The sequence below is a fragment of the Schistocerca serialis genome, chromosome 6 (assembly GCF_023864345.2).
Source record: "Schistocerca serialis cubense isolate TAMUIC-IGC-003099 chromosome 6, iqSchSeri2.2, whole genome shotgun sequence".
Classification (NCBI taxonomy): domain Eukaryota; kingdom Metazoa; phylum Arthropoda; class Insecta; order Orthoptera; family Acrididae; genus Schistocerca; species Schistocerca serialis.
The window spans coordinates 653,114,520-653,128,752 of NC_064643.1; the positions used below are offsets into that span (position 1 = coordinate 653,114,520).

Here is a 14,233-nt window from a genome sequence, read left to right on the forward strand (position 1 = left end):
TCCACCTTTTACATTGTTGGTCCCTTTCCTCTTCTTCCTCCATATTCTCCTCTTGTTATTACAGATATCTTGATAGCTGGTCTGAGTAGGTACTGAAAACTTCTTAATGTATGAGGGAAGTAAAACATTTAGGTGCTTTCATTCTCAAACCCTGAAATTTCAGTGCGATTACCTGCACATTCTCTTACAGTTAATTTTCACTTATTGGTGTGTTTCCGCTCTTGACACTGTTGAACCATGTTAGAAAGATGATTGAAATCTTTTTATTATGTGTAATTTTGTAAACCCTCGTAGCCAGTTTTGTAAAGGCCTCGTCGCTATTGCTGTGGAGTCTGAGTTGCCACTGTAGTTACGGTAGGCTGAGTTTGAGAGTTCACAAAACGGCTTCTGGTGCTGTACACAGGGTGTATATGACCCAGGACAACTGGGAAATCTGGGAAAAACCTGCAAATTTTTTAGAATTTGGGAATTTTTCATTGTTCTTGTTTTCAGTTAAATTTTTGTAATTTTGACTGATAAGAACTGATACTGTAACAAAGGATATTAAGGTATCCTGCTACTGCAGAATAATACTGCAGCAATAAAACATGAACAAGAGAAAAAACAAAAATAAAACTAAAATTGCAAAGGAAATGTGCCATATACAGCAACAAAACTGCTCATACAAGCGTTTGCCAACAGCAAAATGTGTTAAAGGATTTAGGAAGAATATGCAATGCTTAATAACAAAAAATTGCCTCTGATGTGAGGCCCAAGAGAAAGACAGGCCGCAGCGCGCACATCACAAAGGTAGGCCTGAAATCGCTCCCTCAGCTCAGCAGAAAAAATGTTTCTAGACCTGTTAACTCGCAGTGGGCTGTGTCTGTTCTAACAATAATTGCATCTTCTACTGGAATCTGCTTCTACGAAGCCGTACTGATTAACAATACAACAACAAAATTTAATTTAAGATCAATGCTCGATATAAATGGTAGCGGCTTCTTTATAGCATTTAGTCTCTTCTGCTTAACAGTCCTAATTTCAAGCAAGAAGTGGTGCCGTACGCAAATGATAATCATTTTGGCATGATTTTAATTTTAATATACCCCAGTACAGCCGTAACAAAATATAAGCAGGCCTGTGGACTTCAGATGATTGTAGGACTAATAACAGTAAGACTCCATAATAGCGGATTCCAGTAGAAGCCACAATTTTCGTTTGTACGTACATGCCCAGCTGCGAGTTAACGGGTTTAGAAATGTAGTTTGTCTTCTGAACTGAGTTCACTCACTTGCTCAGGCCTACCTTTGTAACGTACATGCCGTGGCCTGTCTTTCTCGTAGGCCTCACTCCGATGAGCATGACATCACAACTATTTACATTAATTTGTTTTAGCAGTCATGAGCAGGATCATGCGCATGCGCAGCTGAGTAGTACCTTCTCCTTCTCATGCTTCTGGCTACAGAAATGTGGCTGTTGGCCGTGTAAGCAGTCACAGAAAGCTGGGAAGAATTTTACTGGAGTGCCCAAGCTGCCAGATTCATGCATGCGCAGCAAGCCTAGATCTAGGAGGGGGCAGGGGGCAAATCCATATTCTTGAGGGGGAAAAACCTTGTTTCACAAAGCGCCTAGCATCCAGCGCACGTTAGTCTATAGATTATTCAAATAACTTTTGAAACAGTTTTTGAACACATTCTAAGTTGATTTCTGAATGAATCTTAAGTTGATTTGTGAATGCGTGCATAGTGTTCATGATTTCTGTCAGGGGAATCCTCATTGCATGTAAAAACAAATTTTCCTACAGACAGAATGGGCTATATGAGCTGAGCGGAGTAAGGCCGAATGGATCAATGCCAACCACTGTCTGATTGTGTGGAGCACTATCTAGTATTGCCTCAGTTCAGAAATACCGTAGATCCAGGGCTGATGTGCAGAGCAGTCTGAGTTGTTATAGTGGGGAAGTGAGTAGTCTCCATGTGACACGTGTTTCCATTTAGTGATTCTGCTGTTTCTTCTTCGTTTACTGCTCTCACGTCAAATGAAAACAAAACCCGATTTCTATGGCCGGGAACTATCAAGTGAAGTAAAATACATTCACATAATTACGGAAGGCTAAAAGGTGTTATTAGTTTCAGATTTTATTTTATTCCCACCTTTCTGACAGTCGAGCATTAATTGCCTTGCAGAACTATGAAGTTATTTTTGTCTGTTTGCTAAAGAAATTTGCTTTTATTAATCTTTTCTGCTAAGGAAGAAAATATATTTGAAAAAAAGTGTTTAATTCCACACAATGTTCGCTGCATTTCAAGTGCACATTTTCAACTTCTAGCATGTATGGCATTATGCCATAATAAAGAACCAAGCATGAGACAACACAGTACTGGTACTCAAAGAAAATTTACATTCCGAAAACCACATTGAAAAGCTTAATATCAGGTCGTGGTCTACTTCATTGGGAATCTGGACATACAGGTGCGCACTTTAAATGTGCACATTTTAGTATGGGTCACAGAATTCCAATGCTCTTCGAGTATCCTCTGATGTCTTGTTTCTTTTATGACATAATGTAAGGCCTTTTAATCTTTTACATGTACGAACATACGGGCTTCCTACGATATCGTAGCTGTGCAAGCACAGCGACACCAGTCATCTGGCGCTCTCTGGCAACTACAGAAATAAACCTATTTCTAACAGGTCGTGGGAAAGTATTCCGAATGGTGGTTTGAAAAGCGTTGCTATTAAAGTAAATTTCCTTTTACGCAAGTTGAACTATGTGGAAGAAAGTATGACGAATTTCTTAAATCACAGTGTGTTTGACTCTCATTTAAAAATAAACTCTTTAATGATGAGCCATTTAGATGAATTTCGAACCCAGAAGATCAGACATTTATGTCGTTATTAAAAATTTTACTGGCACATTTGTGCGATGCATCTTAAATTGTAATACGCGCATAAAAGACCAACATTATATGTGAAAGGTTAGCTTCTCTTGCAGCATATTAATCTTAAGACCAATATTATATGTGAAAGCTTTACTTTTCGTGTAACAACACTATATATATTAATTTAAACCATTAACTTTTCTGTTTGTGTGTTTGCACTACGTAACAGTGATGTTGCTATTCGCTGACTGCATCACGTGTCCTAAGCTGTGAATACCCGCTATCATCGACTGGCGAGATCGCGTGACATGAGCTATGATTGGCTTACAAAAGTGCATTGCGATCTCGATTTCAATGCTTCGGAAAGTAACATGCAGTATTTGGTGGAATTCGAATTTATACTTCTGTAATACGAAAATATGCAGTGTACATGTTGCTGCACATCAAAGATCTTTCCAAAACATGTTTTTTCCCTGGATTCTATTCCTGTGTATAAAACCATAACCATTCAAAGTACTGGTAAGTTATACAGTTCTGAGAGAAAATTTACTGTCAGTTAATAGGAAAAAAGTATGTTTTCACCTGGGAGAAAATCTATTTTTAACTGTGAAATCTGGGAGAAAATTTATTTTTAACTGGGAAATGTGGGAGAAATCCAGGATTTTTTTTTCCTTGTCCATGTATACATCCTGTGTATACTGCTAAGACAATTTCTCCCTGCCACTATTACACAGCTATGCTCCAGATTCAGATAACAGGATAGGAGAAGGGAGGTTCTAGAACACTCAAACAAATTAGTAACAATCATACAAATGAGTTCAAAGTTTACTTACCTTTGCGACTAATTGAATATACAAGTCTGCAACACTGCTTGTAATATAACACAAAAAAGGCCCTCAGTGGCTAAGTGTAAATAATTGTAGGTAAAATTCACAGTACATAGCAAATGTAACTACAACTGTCTGTTCACTTCTAAGAGTTTATTAAATAATGTTCCCTGTCGGTCAGCCCTGAATGATGATCCGTGACCAAGCGGGTGCGAGCTGCTTTTCTATCTTCAGAGTAGGCTTCTGTCTGTTGTTGTCCGGTCATTGGTGGGTTGTACTCGGCTGGTAATTGACAGAGGCAGAGTAGATATCTTCATCCTCAGCACCGCAGGTGGAATTCGCGCAAGTGGTGAGTGTCTATGGCACTAGCACCAGCTTGCGTCTTTGCTCCTGTGGTGTTTTTGGTTTGGCTGTCTCTTGTTTGGATGGCACAGAACTGTAGTCATTTGAATGGCCTAAGTAATTCCCAGTATACAGTGCAAAGGGTGTGGTGCCAAATGGTATTTCTTTGCTGTGTCAGTTTAAAGTTACATCCGTCAAACCCATGGCCATCTCACTATCAAATACTACCACCTTCAATGTCCTTGAGACCCCAAAGCAACATCATCATACACCATACTTGCATACTGCATCTCCTATGGGGGAACGTATGTAAACAAATCTGACACAGCCCTGGGCACCTGCATGTGACCCTTATATGCTCACCTTTTTATAGGTCATTTAGAGGAAACATTCCAAACTTCCCAAACCTCTTGTCTGTTTCAGGTTGATTGATTGTATCATAGTGATCTGGATTTGGGGCCAAGATGCCATATCCTCATTCCTACACCACCTGAACACCTTTCCTCCCAACCCCTTCACCTGCTTCTCCTCCACACAAATTGCAACCTTCCTAAATATTGAACTCCACTTCTGATGGCTTCGCCCACATCTGTCCACATTAAGCCCACCAACCACCTGGATTTTGACAACTGTTGCCCCTCCTACACCAAGAGTCATTCCCATAGTGTCTGGGTGCCCATGGATGACGTATCTGCAATGATGGGTTCTCGTGCCCAGTATGCTGAAGGTCTCATGAGGTCCCTCAGACAAGCACTATCCCCTCCCCCTACACATCCCTAAATCCCCCCATCACCTACCAAGAATTAGCTACAAAGGAGTGCAACCCCCCTCCCCCAAAATCCTCCACTATCCTCCAGTATCACGCTGGACAAGACCAACTGAACCATATCCTTCACCAGGGCTTTGATCATCTATGATCTTGCCTGGAAATGAGACATGGTACCTAACCAGGGTGTAGATGACCCGGGACAACTGGGAGATCCGGGAAAAACACGGGAATTTTTTCCTCCAGGAGAAAACTGGGAAAAACCCGGGATATTTTTAGAATTCCGGGAATTTTTCGTTGTTTTAGTTTTCAGTTAGATTTTTGTAATTTTGACTGGTAAGAACTGATACTCTAACAAAGGATATTACTTATCCCACTACTGCAGAATAATACGTCAACAATACAACATAAACGAGAGAAAAAAACGAAAATAACTCAAATTGCAAAGGAAATGTGCCATATACGACGACGACGACACACAGTGCTCATGCAAGTGTCTGCCAATTGAAAATGTGTCAAAGGCTTTAGGAAGACTATGCAGTGCTTCATAACAACAAATTGCCTCCAATCTACTGGGAAAAGGGGCGCCAAATTCATTTTCTTGAGGAAAAAAATTTGTTTCACGAAGCGCTTAGCACCCAGCGAACATTTCTGTCGATTATTCATATGATTTTGAAACACTTCCCTGTTAGTTTTTGAATATTTTTGAACACATTTTAAGTTGATTTCTGAATGAATCATTAGTTGACTTATGAATGCATGCATAGTGTACGTGATGTGTCTGTCAGGAGAATCCTTGTCGCATCTAGAAATAAACTTTCCGCAGACAAAAGGGGACAGGGCTATACGAGCCGAGGGAGTAAAGCTGAATGGATGAATGCCAATCGCTGTCTGATTATGCGGTTGTTTGGGTTTGCGAATGATCGGCATTGTTATAATTACTAGCAAAATCCATATATTCAGACTACCAGAATGGAAATAAACGACTGACAGGAATAAAAGGTGAGAAAGATTACGTACTATCTTCTCGGTGTATCCAAGAAAATGATATTTTGACAGAAAACTTTTGGCCAGATCGCTATACTAGTAAGGACCAGTAGTACAGTCCCCGGCTAGCAGCCGCGTAAGTTCTATTCTGGAAGTAATGCGGAAAACGTGTCGTTCGAACACGTAATAACGCCTAACCGGAAAATAATCGCAGGATAACTAAACCTGTGATTCTGGCAGGGTTAGTGAAGTTAATCGGCGAACAAATTTTGACAGTGGCAGCAATAGCTACAGAACTGGTGACAAGATTGTTCGTTAGAACAAGGAAGGAGAAGAAACGGGGACATCACACAAATTATGGAAGAATAAGACGATTCCAAATTTATATAAAAATTTCGTAGTACTACTTTTCAATCTCGTGCTTGAGAAGCTGGTGCGTATGAATGAAATGTGAAACTATTTCCTAACACAAAGCTTTTTGCTTGTAGTAGGCCTAATAGGCATTTGATATTGGTACTTCGTGGATTATATTCTGTCACGTTATAAAAATGGCCATTTATGCCAAAACAGTCTCGTTTATTTGGTGTGTTATAAAATTGCTGCCATATTAGAAAGGCCTATTTCGTTTTATCTAGCAGACAGTGACAAAATAGACGCAATCAGATCGAGAAGCCACACCAGTCTTGGGGTATTATCTGTATTAACAGCATTTTCAGTATTGGATAATGACATTTCGATTTTTCATGTAGCAAAACGTTTGACGAACTTTGAGGTAATAGATTCGTTCGCAGAAAGGAAAGCATGCCATGTAAAGCTGTAGCAAGGTTAGAGAGAAAAAAATTCTAGGAGCTAAGGTTTGAAGAAATGTGTAATTTCTTGCTTAACTCTTGTCAGTATTGGTTTTATATATCCGATATTTAATTTTATGTCACACAAAACAAATAATCCTGTCCGCTATTAATTATGAGATTTTTTTAAAGAGGGGCAGGCTGTCAAACGGACCGACTGGGAGAAGGAGAGCCACCACAGGACATTTCAATTTCCACTCTCCTGAATATAGTTTGGACGTGCAGTAGAAAAATGCTATATGGAGAGTCGTGGCACTGCACTTTGGCATACTTAAGACCAAATAATATGTCTTACATTTCCTCGAATACATATGTTTTATGTTTCAGATTTTTCAGAAAGATGTGCGCTACAAGATGAACATATTTCGAAAATTCGATTTTTTTTTAGTATTGACCCGGTTCTCAAATGTTGTAGATCCGGGGCTGATCGCAGAGCAGTCTGAGGTATAGTGGGCAGTCTCCATGTGACCCGTGTTTACATTTAGTGATTTTGCTGTTTCCCCTTCGTTTACTCTCATGTCAAATGAAAACAAAACGAATATCTGTGGCCGGGAGCTCTCAAGTGAATTAAAACACATTCACATAATTACGGAAGGCTGAAATATGTCATTAGTTTAAAAAAATGGTTCAAATGGCTTTGAGCATTATGGGACTTAACATCTATGGTCATCAGTCCCCTAGAACTTAGAACTACTTAAACCTAACTAACCTAAGGACATCACACAACACCCAGTCATCACGAGGCAGAGAAAATCCCTGACCCCGCCGGGAATCGAACCCGGGCGCGGGAAGTGAGAACACTACCGCACGACCACGAGCTGTGGACATTAGTTTCAGATTTTATTTTATTTTCATTTTTCTGATAGTCAAACATTAATCACCTTGCGGAACAATGAAATTATTTTTGTCTGTTTGCCAAATAAATTTGAGTTTTGTTAATCATTTCCGCAGAGGCAGTCAATGTATTTGAAATGAAATGTTTAAGTCCACAATACTGGCTAGTTTCAACTGTTTGCTGCATTTCAAGTGCACGTTTTCATTTTCTAACACGTATGGCATTATGCCATAATAAAGAACCAACCATGATATAATACATTACTGGTGCTCCAAGAAAATTTACATACAGAATACCACACTGAGAAGCTTAATATCAGGTCGAGGTCTACTTCATTGGGAGTAGGGACGTACGAATGTGCCCTTTGAGTATGCACTTTGAATGTGCACATTTTAAAATGGTTCACGAAATTCCGATGCTCTTGCAGTATCCCCTGATGTCTTGTTTCTTTTATGACATAATGTATGATCTTTCAATGTTTTACACGTACGTACATACGGGCTTTCTACGTCGTGATAGCCACCCAAGCGCGTGTCGCCTGTTATCTGCGCTCTCTGGCAACTGCTGAAACAAACCTATTTCTAACAGGTCGCGTGAAAATATTGCGAATGGTGGTTTGAAAAGCGTTACTTTAAAAGTAAATATCCTTTTATGTAAGTTGAACTATGTGCAACAATGTAGTGTGAATTTATTAAATCACAGAGCGCTTGACTCTCATTTAAAAATCAACTCTTTGATGACGAGCCATTTAGAATAATTTCGAACCCTGAAGATCAGACATTCATGTCATTAAAAATTTTACTGGCACATTTGTGTGATAAATCTTGAAGTGTGTAGTCGAATTAAGCCGGGTGATGCTGAGGGAATTAGATTAGGAAATGAGACACCTAAAGTAGTAAAGGAGTTTTTCTATTTGTGGAGCAAAATAACTGATGATGGTCGAAGTGGAGAGGATATAAAATGTAGACTGGCAATGGCAAGGAAAGTGTTTCTGAAGAAGAGAAATTTGTTAACATAGAGTATAGATTTAAGTGTCAGGAGGTCGTTTCTGAAAGTATTTGTATGGAGTGTAGCCATGTATGGAAGTGAAACATGGACGATAACTAGTTTGGACAAGAAAAGAATAGAAGCTTTCGAAATGTGGTGCTACAGAAGAATGCTGAAGATTAGATGGGTAGATCAACTAACTAATGAGGAAATATTGAATAGAATTGGAGAGAAGAGAAATTTGTGGCACAACTTGACTAGAAGAAGGGATCGGTTGGTAGGACATGTTCTGAGGCATCAAGGGATCACCAATTTAGCATTGGAAGGCAGCGTGGAGAGTAAAAATCGTAGAGGGCGACCAAGAGATGAATACACTAAGCAGATTCAGAAGGATGTAGGTTGCAGTAGGTACTGGGAGATGAAGCAGCTTGCACAGGATAGAGTAACATGGAGAGCCTCATCAAACCAGTCTCAGGACTGAAGTTGACGACGACGACGACGACGACTTGAAGTGTAACACGCGCAGAAAAGATCAACAGCTTCTCTTGGAGCTTGAGACCAATATTATATGTGAAAGCTTTTCTTTTCTTGTAGTAACACTATGTATATTAATTTAAACTATCAACTTTCCCTGTTTGTGTTCATGCTACTTAAGTGATGTTGCTGTTGGCTGACTACGTCGCGTGTCCTATGCTCTGAGTATCCGCTGTCATCGGCTGGTGAGAGCACGTGACATGAGCTACAAACAGCTTACAAAAGTGCATTGAAATCTTGATTTCAAAGATTCGGAAAGTAACATGCGGTGTTTGGTGGAATTCCAATGTATACTTTCGTAATACGAAAATACACAGCGTACATGTTGCTGCACATCAAAGATATTTCCAAAACGTATCTTTTTCCCCGAGTTTCATTTTCTGAAGTGCCAGGAAATTGTACGCCTGTGTATAAAACCATAACCATTCAAAGGACTGATAAGGGAGAATATACTGTCACCTGGGAGAAAGTGTATTTTTAACTAGGAAATTCGGGAAAAATCCAGGATTTTTTTTCCTTGTCCACGTATACACCCTGCTAACACACTTCTCACCCCACTTAGTCATATTGTCACCCACTGAATGTCCTGGTCCATCCCTATGCCACTCCTTCTCCCAACCCATTGGAAAGGGTGTCAATCCTTTGGAAGATCACTTGTAAAAGAAGCTATGTCATCAACCAACTCTATTGCCTTCACTGCTTAGCTTTTGATGTCTGTGTGATATCCAACCATCTAGCTGTTCACCGTAATGAATAGCCACTACCCAATTGTGGCCAAGAACAAAGGTGACCACCTAGTGAATCGACATGCAGCTAAGCACAATATGCTAGAGTTCTGAACTATACAGATAGGAGTCACCCATGCAACACAGTCTTTGCTTTCTGAACCCTCCTGGCCCCAATCTCTGCTAAACCTCTCCCCCCCACACCCACCACTTAATGTTTTCCCCTTCCTCTTCCTGTCACCCCCTCCCAATCCAAGCCTCCACATCTTCAAGCACTGCACCTTGCTGGCTCTGTTACCCATGTGTCACATGCCTAAACTGTGCACCTGCTATCCTTTCCTCCTGCATATCCAGCCAGCAACATTCTGCCTCACTCGAAGCTGCTAGCTACACATTCCCAACCCATCTTCTTGCCTCTCACCTTCTTTCTTTCTTTCTTCCTCACCCTCCCCATGTGACACAATCCTGACCCTGGTCCACCCTTCTCCAGTGGATGGTGGGTGATGCAAAAGAGATTTTACCTTAGCCTGTAGAAAGTGTCTTTAATATATATCACCACTATTGGTGTGATGACATTTCCTCAGTGTTACAAATTCCCAAACAGCAGTCCTCACATTTAACATACCAGTCTTATGATAAAGCCAGTTGGAGATGGGTATTGTCTCATGAAACATGTTCCTCGCAAAATAATGTAAACAGAGATTGTGACTGGTAACAGCTAATCTTTTGACTTTAAAAATGACAACAGATCTTACAACCCTAACTCTAACAACCATTTTATAGCGAATAAAATAGAAACAATGAAGATTTTGTTGACCCGGATTTCTTGACAACTTCTGTGAAATCACTGAATTTCATGCAGGCATCCCTTCTCTTTGATATATAAGGGGTATCATATTCACTAAGATAAGCAGCTGACTAAAAACTTTCTGTAATTTGAAACGAATTATGATCAAACATACCATGTATCCTGTTTTAGAATGGCACAGCACGCAAATATTCAAATATCTCATGAAAGTACTTGGTGCAATAAATGTGTGTAACAATACTAAAATTGTGTATTTATCATTGACAATCATTTTTGAATGTGTCACATATAAATATCTCTCTCTCTTCCCTGTGTATATGTGAACCACACAATAAAAAATGATGTATGGGACAAGTTTTTATAGTGTGGTTCTAGATTTTGTTTTTAGCAGTTGTGATTAAAATTGAACCCTATAAATTAATACTAGCAGTTGGATAACAAAATAATATCAATAATAAGTATGTAATGTTGAACTAACAAAACAAAAAAACAGCCAAAAAATCAGTCCTTTTACATGTCAGAAAAATTTTCTGTAAAACTGTTTCACGTGTAAACAGTTAAAAGAAAAATTGTCATTAGTGGGGTTTGAGTGTGTGACCTAGGGTATGATGACCGCATTACCCATGAGAGATTTGTGATACAATCACTGACAGGTATGGTTTTCTGTGCTCCATAGTTCTGGTGTTAATTAAAAGTAACGTATAAGCATGTTCTGCTGGACAACTGCACATAGCAAGAACTAAATTGTTTTGGTTGATACTTTAACGTACAACGTTTGGTATCGATCTGAGTGCCTGACATGTGGAGGTTACGGTGTTAGCTGTAAATAGCTGAGACCAACAATGTGTCAAGTCTGGTTGGAGTCCAGGCAGTGAGTAAGAGGGAATATTGTGCATAAAATGGAATAAACAACTCAGGAGAACCCCAGGAAGCATACTATCGATGGTGTGGTGGCATTATTTGAGAACACTGAATCACCAGTTTGAAGTTTCAAACTTTGAATGGAAAACAGATCTGTTTGTTTATTAAAAGAATCAATTGAGTTACTGACACTTGTTGTATTATCATTTAACAGCACAAACTGCTTTAAAATGAAAGTAATTGCTCCAAATGGCTTGAAATGTTAAGAATGTCTTCAAAGCTGGAGTAATTGGAAAACTCTTTATTTCTTCAAACTAACTTTTCCTTAAAGGGGCTTTGTTAAAAATGGAGTGCAATATAGTTGTTTTTAATGACAGGTTCTGTGGGATTGATAGAAATATTTGATAAAAACTGGAATTTCTTGGAAGTGGGTTTGTTAAAATAGGGTTCTGCTGCAGTTCAAAATTTCCCGAAACTAAGTTCTTATTTGTCGTGCATTGCCTTAGTCATCACATGTGATTTACACTATCTTTATTAGTGCAGTCTCCTTTTTTAAATTTGAGTTTTATTGTAAGCTCTGTACTCTCACACTGGGAGGGAAAGCATTACATGCCATAACTTGTGAAACTCATTGCCACTCTGACTTGCTGTATTTGCCCCAATTGCTCGGGTACGCCATTTATGTGTGTGGGGCCGTTGTAACTGTAGTTGCTGTATAAATGCTTTAATTCTGTGATTTTTTTGTATGGGGAACAGTAATTTTTCAGACAGGAACTAAGGTTTTAACAGTATAAAATAACTTTTTTCCACAAATGTTAGGCTTTGTCTTTACATCATGTAGAACATGTGTAATATCCTAAAATTTTTTTAATGCTATTGATATAAGCTGATAAATTTAAATTTACCACGTACAGTGTAAGCTGTAAAATTATTGTTGCGTGTGCATGTGTAAAACTGTTCATCAGGGTGATAGATGTTAAACATTTTTTATTTCTGTGCACCAATGGAAGAAATTCATTCTGTTCCAGGAATGAAATGGAAAGATATAGACAGGTGTGTCCATTGGATGTCACCATTTGCCTTAACCCTCCGTGAAGAAGGTGTTTTACAGTCCGGCATGTGGAATGATCCAGCAGCATGTGTTATTGTTGGTGACACTCATCATACGCAAACACATTCAGTTGATGTCAAGATGCTTGTAAGTATTCCTGAATTTGTGCTGTAAGTATGTATCCAGGCACATCTCTATATTTCTCATCTCCTCCTTGTCTAAGGTGTTTGTTAATCTGATGGTATGAAATGTTTGGTTGATGAGTGCATTTCACATTTAGGAGGCCGCCCAGCAGCGTTTACTCCAGATGGATATAGAAGCTCTTCCAGTGTCTACTTGCCTTTTGACGCCTCCGGCTAGCAGTAAGAAAACTTCAAAATATACAAAAGACGCAGGAAATTTTACATAGTTTTTTAAAACTGTGAGGACATGAAGTCCAAGAAGTTACGAAGCTGCAAGAATTCTGTGATCAGAGGTGTTTCTATTTTACCTGTGGCCAGGAAAAAGTTTCTCACTGTAGCTCGGCTGACGAATTTTATGGAATGATGACTTATATCTTTGTCAGACGATTCATTTGTACAACAGTATGAAGTTATAGAATACTCAGTCTTTTAGGATATGAGAGATATGTTCAGAAATGTAATTTTATACATCTTTATAATGTTCGGTATTCTTTATGTTAATGAATTGTTTGGTTTTTTTTTTTTTTTTTGAAGTTTACTTGAATGTAACAAACACTAATTATCAATTAATCCTGAAGTACAATGAATTAAGACGGTGAGAAGCCATGGTGATGATTTCATGTCTAAACCTTAAAAGTTTTAACATTTCTTTCCATTATTAATAGCAGCAGGCATGTTGGTCATTTAAATATATCTTTACGCTTTGCTATTCTAGTCTGAAGACTTCGCTATTTAGCGTAAGAATGAAATGGTGTACCAGTTAAAGGAGCTTTTTTCCTTGTTAGGAATGCTCCTTCCCCACTCCCCCACCTCCTACATTTTTTTATTGAATACAGCTTATATTCATTGCTGTATTTATTCAGAATTTTTTTAAAAATTATCAGTGTAGCAGTATTTTCATCTGCGTTGATCAAATAAGACTGATCATTTTACTCATGAGTCATACTGCCATTTTTCATTACTGCATTGTGTGTCATAAATATAGTTGACTTTGTAAAAAAAAGAAAGTGCATATTGCTTCCAGTTCACTGCCAAAAGTCTTGATTGGAGGCTGTACTAATATACGCTCTGGTAGTGTGGATTTCAAACATTTGCCAACAGAGAGTTACAGAATGACATTATCTTGTTATGGGTGTGTAAATAAGTGGAAATCATGATTTTGTCCAAATTAAGATAGTCAGGCACAGTTGGAGTTTGAGGTGTTTGGCCATTAGATAAGTTTTTGTTAAACTACTGGTATTTTTGTTCTTAAATTTTAAGTCTGAAAGTTATTGTGTGAAAATGTACATTTGCTGTTGATGTAAAATAAAGTACAGGTGACCCAAATTTAATTTGTTTGTATGTGAAAATTTCATATATTTCCATATGAAACGATAAATTTTCATACTGTTTCAGACCTTGTGTTCATTACTGACACATGGTGATAATTAGATAGCGGAGAGATTTAAACATGTTAGTTTTAGATGCACGTAAGATACTAGCAGAGGTGGTGCCTGTACTACTTTGTTTACAATGCTATCAACTCCAGTAAGCAGTTGTGCAGTTATTTCTCTCTCTCTCTCTCTCTCTCTCTCTCTCTCTCTCTCTCTCTCTCTCTCCCCCTCTCCTTCTCCTCCCCC

At 38.7% G+C, this 14,233-nt stretch overlaps 1 protein-coding gene across 5 annotated transcripts in view; it reads left to right on the forward strand.

Moving 5' to 3' along the window:
• Positions 1-13,940, forward strand: part of LOC126484409 (G1/S-specific cyclin-E) — a 141,664-nt gene extending 127,724 nt beyond the window's left edge. For all 5 annotated transcript variants that reach the window (XM_050107911.1, XM_050107912.1, XM_050107914.1 and 2 more), the window contains 2 exons: positions 12,410-12,579; positions 12,713-13,940. In XM_050107911.1, coding sequence (XP_049963868.1) covers positions 12,410-12,579; positions 12,713-12,841 — 299 coding nt within the window. In that variant the 3' untranslated portion in view covers positions 12,842-13,940. The remainder of the gene's footprint in view (positions 1-12,409; positions 12,580-12,712) is intronic.
• The last annotated feature ends 293 nt before the right edge of the window (positions 13,941-14,233 follow it).